Genomic DNA, 7097 nt, shown 5'->3' on the forward strand with positions numbered 1-7097 from the left:
CCCATCTGGAATATTGTGTCCAGTTCTGGGTCCCTCAGTTCAAGAAGGACAGGGAACTGCTGGAGAGGGTCCAGCGTAGGGCAACAAAGATGATTAAGGGAGTGGAGCATCTCCCTTATGAAGAAAGGCTGAGGGAGCTGGGGCTCTTTAGTTTGGAGAAGAGGAGACTGAGGGGTGACCTTATTAATGTTTATAAATATATAAAGGGTGAGTGCCACGAGGATGGGGTCAGGCTCTTCTCAGTGGCAAACGATAGGACAAGGGGTAATGGGATCAAGCTGGAACACAAGAGGTTCCACTTAAATTTGAGAAAGAACTTCTTCTCAGTGAGGGTGTCAGAGCCTGGCCCAGGCTGCCCAGGGAGGTTGTGGAGTCTCCTTCTCTGAAGACATTCAAACCCACCTGGACACCTTCCTGTGCGACCTCAGCTGGGTGTTCCTGCTCCAGCAGGGGGATTGGACTGGATGAGCTTTTGAGGTCCCTTCCAATCCCAAACATACTGTGACACTGCGAACCTCCTATTTCAGGACCTCAGGCTGCTCTGAAGGGAGGAGATAAGCAGAGACTGACACAACTCAGTTATACAGATGGTGAGATCCAGGACAGAAAGGCAGAAATTCCCCAGATGGTGTCTGTTAACCTGAAGCTGCTCTCATAGGATCAAAGCAATCAGACAGGAGGGAGAGAGCAGCATCCACACAGGGCTGTTTACCCCATCCCAAGACAGGTGGATAAATCACTCCTTCCAATAAGACCTCTGTCTCTTTCCTAGATTAAACACCTCGTTATTAAACAGATAAATATTTAGGAGACTCCACAGTGAGTCTTTCTAATTTATTCTCTATGTCTGCAGTAAAAAAGCAGATTTCCTTTGGGACATTTTAAAAAGAAAAATAAATATAAAGCAGTTTTGCTTCCCCTGGACATTTGGGGTATTTCCTGACAGCCAGCAGACATAGTTTGTCACTCCTCCTACATCCGACATAATTTGCAGAAATACATAGGTCCGAAGTTGGCTGTGAGGTGAGGCAGAACCAGCTCCCCCAGCCGGCAGTCTGGGAAGAAGGAGAACGTGTCCTGGAAGAGCGTCCGAAAGTGGCTCAAGTCCTCAACGCGGACAGCGATGTTAAACTGGGTTTCTGCGATTTCTATCGCTCTCTCGATCACGTGCTCGTTCTGCAGCGGGGAGAGGGAGCACGTAGAGTACACCACCTCTGCTCCCGGCCTGGTAGCGAGGATCCCAGCCCTGCAGGCAAGACGAGCGCACACACCGTTACGGGAAGAAAAGGACTCTGTGGGACACCAGCATTCCCACCCACAGTAACTCATAGAAGGAGAGGGACAAATCTCCTCGTGCTCCAGAGGCTCGGCAGTCCCACGGTGTCACTGCAATGTGAGAACTGTTTTAGACCAGGGGAATATGAGTCAAACAGATGCTCAGATTGATAAAGTACTTAATGTGGGAGAGACGCTACTGGAGAGCAGCCGGAAGGAGTAATCCTGCACCCACCCCCAAAGGAACGGGACAAGAGCATGGACAGGGGAAGAGGCTCTTGCGGTTCAAGCACTGCCATGGGACTCTCTGATCTGTGCCCTTATTGCCCCAGTTTGCAGTCAGTCCATATAGCCTTCCCAGCAAAATGGGGTGATGAAGCATCCCCATGTCCTCCTACGTGCTGGGAGATGTGGACACTCAGGAATCCCCCATGACCGCCTGCTGGGACCTTGGAGACCATCACACCAAAGGACAACACTATATCCATCCTGCTCCTTAGACCCTCCTCCCCACCTCCTATGGCTACAGCTGGGGGCAGGAAAGACAACTGATCTGAACAAGAACATTTGCAACTTCTTACACTTATTATGATTTGATACGTTCAGCTACTGCCACACCATAAAACTGCACCAGGTTTCCCCAGTTCCCAGCTGAGGACACAAAGTAAGATGAGGTTTCAGTGCCAGCCATGGAGAGCTGCTACCGTAGCACCAACAGCACCAAAACACAGCACGGAGCTCACTCACATCAGTAGCTGCAGCTGCAGCATGGGCAACATTTGGCGCTCCTTGGTCCGCCTCTTGTGGAAGATGTTGTTGTCGTCCTCCATGACGGAGTGTCTGTCCGTCGTACAGGGCACGTCCACCAGTACCTGCAGCAGCAGAAGTTCCTGCATCGGTCCTGGGCCCGGGTCAAGCTCAGCGAGTCTCCCAGTGCAACCTGCCCCTTGCCCAACTTCTCTACCCTCACCACCCACCAGCTCTCGGTACCTTCCCCAGGTGATGCTACCAGAGCATCGCTGTGCACCCACACTGAACTGTAACTGCTGGGAATGTGCCATCTGCGTTTTGGGAACATGCACACAGACAGAAATGGTGCAGATAACAACACATTCTCCCATGCGTCCTCATTTAACATTTCTACTCTGTGCATCTTGCTGGCAGGAGTTACTGCAGCACCCACGGGTGCAGCCACGCACGGGCAGAGCTCCTGCAGTGACACCTCCCGGAGCAACAAACCCAGGTGCAAGTGGGCGAGAAACACAAACTATCTTATCTTCACATTTAACCCCTTCCAGGTGATGGATTAGAACAGGATTTTTACAGGGTATTATTAAATCAAGGTACAATTCTGGATACCCATATACACCAGATCCTGCAGGAAGGGTACAGCAGGAGGAAATATTACTCCATATGTAGCTCAGTCTTCTCTCTTTCTCTGCATTTAAGATCATGGAAGACTATACAATTATTTGAAATAGGAGGAAAGTGAACTAGATGGGTTTATCTCCCCCAGTTCCCAACCACCTACCTTATGGAAAGTGCCACCTTCCAGCCGCTCCCAGTCCCTTCCATCACAGGACGTGACATTCACAATTTCCCTGATTTCTTTGGGCACGTAGCTATGGAGAATCTGGTGCAGCCTTTTTGTTCGAGAAATGGAGATGTCATTGGCTGCCAAATGCCCTGAGAGGACAAAACAGGCACAATGGGAATGTTACTCTTGCAAAAATACACCTGATTCCCAACTCTTATAACCAGAAATGATGAACGGTCAGACATTCATGGGCATGGCACACCTTCCCAGCCCTGTTTCACACCCAGAGACAAGGAACACCCACTTACCACAAGCCCCAGTCTGCAGCAGAGCTAGAGTCTTGCCACCTGGAGCTGCGCAGAGGTCGAGGACAAAGTCATCGGGCTGCACGTTGAGCGCCAGGACGGGCAGGAGAGACGCTGCATCCATCAGATAATAGTCGAGGATACCCAGAGTGTTTGGCCTGGAAAGCACCAGTTTGGGTACAAAAAGCGAACGTGCGAGGGGAAAAGAAAACAGCAGGTGGAAGTGAGGGTGGGACGTGCAGAGCAGCGGGTGCTCACGCACGCCCAGCCCCCAAGGCTGGCAGTGACAGCGGGACGTCCGTCCCAGGGATGTCTCACCGTGCAGGGCGAAAGCGCGTGATGTCGCCCCTGGGGAAGGTGTAGCACTTGATGTTGGAGCTCATGGAGGCGCAAAGTGGCGGTGACATCTCTGCCTGTGTCATTGTCTCCGCCTGCATCACCATTCTGCCCGCGCTGCTTTGCCCTCTCCCCGCTTCCTCCGCAGCTGCAACACTCCGCACCTTTTTGGTGGCTTCAGCAATAAAATCGGTGGCGTTCAGCAGCTCCAGCTCTTGGGTGACGTGGTCAGGGAGAGAGAAGTTGTTGAGGAGGGCGCCGTACTTCTGCTCGCAGAGCAGGCCAGCACGGACAGACGGCCACCGCTCCTTCAGCTGCAGGCTGTAGTTGATGTCGAAGTGGTGCAGGGCCAGGCGCGTGGGGGGGATGCGGGGGGCCGTGGCAGCCTTGGGGGAAAATAATATCAGAGATATTAAAAGACAAAATACTTCGGCATCCCAGTGAACCCCCACCAGCCTCAAAGGGTTTCTGGGAGAATCCAGCACCAGGTTCTGCGCTGCCAAAAGCCTCTGGGACCTTTCTGCAGCCCCCAAAAGTGACTGTGCCCCCGACACCCATGGTCCCCTGGGGAGGGTTCAGGACTAGGAATGGCTGAATGGAGCTGGAGACATGGGGTGGGCATGCAAGGAGGGGAATGTGGGGTGCAACGGGTGAGGGAGTGCTGTAGGGTGCAATGAGATGTGCAAGGGCAGGAAATGAAGCAATTAGAAGGGTGCAATTGCAAAGCAGCTGGGGTGAAATGGGGAGGGAGACCAGGTACAACGAGGTGTGGAACAGGGACAGAAGAGGCATGAGTGGGAGCGGGGAGATGGGACAGGGTGCAGCAGAGGCGTAACCCGAGTGTGGTGGGGAAATGGGAGACAGAGAGGAGGGGACAGCGGGGGAACGATGGAAAGAAGAGCACAGGAGGGGCGGGGGAGACAGGGGCTGCAACGGGCTGCAGGAGAAAAGCGGGTGCAGAGCAGTACGGGGGTCGGGACGAGGTGCGGGAAGGGAGGGCAGAGCCGCCCCCGCGGCGCGGACCCGCTCACCCACTTCTCCTTGTACCGGTACCGCCGCGGCTCCGCTCCCAGCCCCGGCAGCGGCCCCCGCCGGAGCAGCGCAGCCCCGGCCCGCCCGCCCAGCGCCGCCATGGCCCGCGCCGCCCGCTGCCTTCCGGGGCGGCACCGGCACCGGGACCGCCCCCCGGCACCGCCCGGCCCTGCACCGGGAGCGGGGCGGGGGCAGCCGGTTCGGGCATCGGCTGCTGATGCGGATCCGGCGACAGAAGGGGCTTCGCAGCAGGAGAAGCATCGCGCAGCTGGACCCGCCCCCAGTGAAAGGAACATGTGGCACTGTCCCTAATAGAGCTCCGTTGCAAACCTCTAGGGGTAAACTTGGGGAGGGGGAAACAAGAAATAAACAAAACAAAAGCAAACAAACAAAATTTAAAATAATAATAAAAAAAAACACCTTGAAAGCAAAAAGATTACAGACTGCTCCGGTGATACAGAACAGCCAAATTTATCACTGGAGACATTCTGGATGGGGCTCTGAGCAACCTGATCTAGTTGAAGATGTCCCTGCTCATGGCACGGCGGTCGGACTAGATGACCTTTGGAGGTCCTTTCCAACCCAAATTATTCTACAGTTCTGTGAAATTTGAATGACAGCCAAAAAAGTATTTGCTACCCTGCGAGACATCCTGCTTTTCCTGCTACTGAACATCCTCCCTGAAGCAAAACACTCAAAGCATGAACTTGACCCTTCTGCCGGACAGTCCCAGCTCAGCAGAAGGGGCTTCCATTCCACCAGGTGACCATTCATGTTCTGTTTGGGGTTTAAGGAGGTGGAACCACCACTGTTCCCATCTAGACAAGAACACGAAGCCAACCCCAGCCAGGAGACTCTTCCTGCAGCAGCAGGTGACAATGAGAGACAGCTGACTTGTCTCTCCTAGAAAAGGGTCACTCTCTTTAATCCAATCAGAACTTCGTGCATGAACAATATTGGTTATGTAGGGCTTGGAAATAATCTTTGTGGCTCCAACAGACAAATTCTTCCCTGTGGGATGGGACTCCTGCCGCTGCGCATCACAGCTGCACAAAAAGGACATTCCCACAAGCGAGGAAAAGTCTCCCCCCACAGACTGAGCCCTGACATCCACTTATTTCATCTTAACCCAGTATAAGTCAGAAGCAAGAGAGCTAGCACATAAACAGGAGGTATTTTCATGAGAACTCTAAAATGTTTAATATGGAAAATTACAGAACAACAACATGTTTTTTGCGTGAATGCGCATCTTCCACGAGAACAGACACAGCTACGCGCTGATGCTCGGTCACTGCGAAGAGACCATTTCATTTATACTTGGGCGAGGAACGGGCACGGAGCGGTAGGTGAGCCCAGGAACCACGGACACGGGCTGCGGGAGCTGGTGGACAATCGCACCCGCCTTCACTTCAGCTTCTTGAAGAGTGTGTGAGCAACCTGAGAACAAGCAAAGCATTCAGTAACTCATAGCTTACGGCTGGACATCAGCTGGGTGTTACCACCCACCACTTGGTTTTCTAGGCCACGCAGCCTCCGCTCTTCTTGCAACAAGTCATTCAAGAAAACTAACAGGCTGAGGCTTCTTACAATGTTTCACAAGATTTGACTTTAAAATGGCAAAACCAACAGTGAAACAGCAAAGTGCCATTTGCAGGGCAGAAACAACGTTTGACTTGTTTCATTGTCTGATGACCTACCAAATCCCAGCTGGAACCATTGCAATAAGGAGGAATCAAATATTTAACAAGAAAAAGTACCAAGGCTCACGGTTCCTCAGTTTACTGTGACTGAGCAGCTACAACATCTCGCACTTGAACTGTCTGTGCTCGGAAGGGTGGCTAAAGGCAGCCCTGCCCCCAGCACCAGCAGGGATGCTGCACCCACGGGTGCTGCACTTACGCAGTGGTCCCTGGCGTGCAGGAAATCAAAAAGCTCCTCCGTGCACTGCTCTTCTGTCTGGGACCGGGAGGACACCCGCGCATCGCACTCCTCCAGCCGCTGCCGCGCCTTCACGCATTCCTCCAGCTGCTCGCAGTGCTCCCGCACCGTGGTTAAGGGGTCCTGCGGGGACGGGGCTGCCGTGAGAACGGGGACACCCCGACACGACGTTTCCCCCCGAGTCATCAGCTTTAAGGGACCGCACACCCGCAGCGGGGCCCGGGCTGCGGCGCCTCCCCGCAGAGCTCCGGTCGGAGCACAGAGCGGCGACGGCGGCCCCAGCCCCGACAACCTGTCAGTGCCGAACCCCCGCCGCGGCCCCACCAGCTCCCCGAGCCCGGGCCCGTCACCCCGCGTCTTACCACCAGCTCTTCCTCCTCTTCCTCCTGGGGAAAGACAAAAAAGAAAGCACAGCCGTTACCGACCGCCCGGCGGCCCCAGCGGCCCCACCAGCCCGGCCCGGCCCGGCGCCGCCACCTCGGGCTCCCCGGCGTGCACAACGCCGTCCCGCAACCCCATCGCTCCGCTGCCGCCGCACAGAAGGACTCGCCAGGGTCACCCGCCGGAAGCGCGGCTGCGCGCCCAGGAAGCGGAAGCGCGCAGCAGCGCGCTGGGATCGCCTCCTAGAGGGAGATCCTTCAGGTCCGGGCGCTTCCCTTCCAAACATGGCGGCC

General features: G+C 54.8%; 2 protein-coding genes across 3 annotated transcripts; both read right to left on the minus strand.

The window, feature by feature from the left end:
- Positions 1-819: 819 nt before the first annotated feature.
- Positions 820-4606, minus strand: NSUN4 (NOP2/Sun RNA methyltransferase 4). 2 transcript variants are annotated; one of them, XM_065842268.2, is made up of 6 exons: positions 4485-4606; positions 3436-3839; positions 3121-3275; positions 2807-2961; positions 2023-2147; positions 820-1246 (listed from the first exon to the last, which is right to left on the minus strand). In XM_065842268.2, the coding sequence occupies exons 1-6, from the start codon at positions 4584-4586 to the stop codon at positions 973-975; spliced, it is 1215 nt and encodes a 404-aa protein (XP_065698340.2). In that variant the 5' UTR covers positions 4587-4606; the 3' UTR covers positions 820-972. The 2 variants fall into 2 exon arrangements, with proteins under 2 accessions (XP_065698340.2, XP_071665996.1); XM_071809895.1 differs by lacking the exon at positions 820-1246 and adding an exon at positions 1254-1386.
- Positions 4607-5658: 1052 nt separating this feature from the next.
- UQCRH (ubiquinol-cytochrome c reductase hinge protein) lies at positions 5659-7046 on the minus strand. The gene is made up of 4 exons (XM_065841913.2): positions 6901-7046; positions 6786-6809; positions 6385-6546; positions 5659-5922 (listed from the first exon to the last, which is right to left on the minus strand). Exons 1-4 carry the CDS (start codon positions 6940-6942, stop codon positions 5890-5892), a joined length of 261 nt encoding a protein of 86 aa, XP_065697985.2. The 5' UTR covers positions 6943-7046; the 3' UTR covers positions 5659-5889.
- Between the last annotated feature and the right edge of the window lie 51 nt (positions 7047-7097).

This window comes from Patagioenas fasciata, chromosome 6 (genome assembly GCF_037038585.1).
Source record: "Patagioenas fasciata isolate bPatFas1 chromosome 6, bPatFas1.hap1, whole genome shotgun sequence".
Taxonomy (NCBI): Eukaryota; Metazoa; Chordata; class Aves; order Columbiformes; family Columbidae; genus Patagioenas; species Patagioenas fasciata.

What these genes read in the sequence shown, in the direction of transcription:
- NSUN4 (XM_065842268.2), bottom strand. Translation starts at nt 4,586, where the DNA reads ATGGCGGCGCTGGGCGGGCGGGCCGGGGCTGCGCTGCTCCGGCGGGGG. An exon ending in ACCGGTACAAGGAGAAGTGG is followed by an intron (nt 3,840 to 4,484) that starts GTGAGCGGGTCC and finishes TTTTCCCCCAAG; the next exon opens with GCTGCCACGGCCCCCCGCAT. An exon ending in AAGGTGGCACTTTCCATAAG is followed by an intron (nt 2,148 to 2,806) that starts GTAGGTGGTTGG and finishes CTGCTGCTGCAG; the next exon opens with GTACTGGTGGACGTGCCCTG.
- UQCRH (XM_065841913.2), bottom strand. Translation starts at nt 6,942, where the DNA reads ATGGGGTTGCGGGACGGCGTTGTGCACGCCGGGGAGCCCGAG. An exon ending in TGCACGCCGGGGAGCCCGAG is followed by an intron (nt 6,810 to 6,900) that starts GTGGCGGCGCCG and finishes GTCTTTCCCCAG; the next exon opens with GAGGAAGAGGAGGAAGAGCT. An exon ending in TGCACGCCAGGGACCACTGC is followed by an intron (nt 5,923 to 6,384) that starts GTAAGTGCAGCA and finishes GCTTGTTCTCAG; the next exon opens with GTTGCTCACACACTCTTCAA.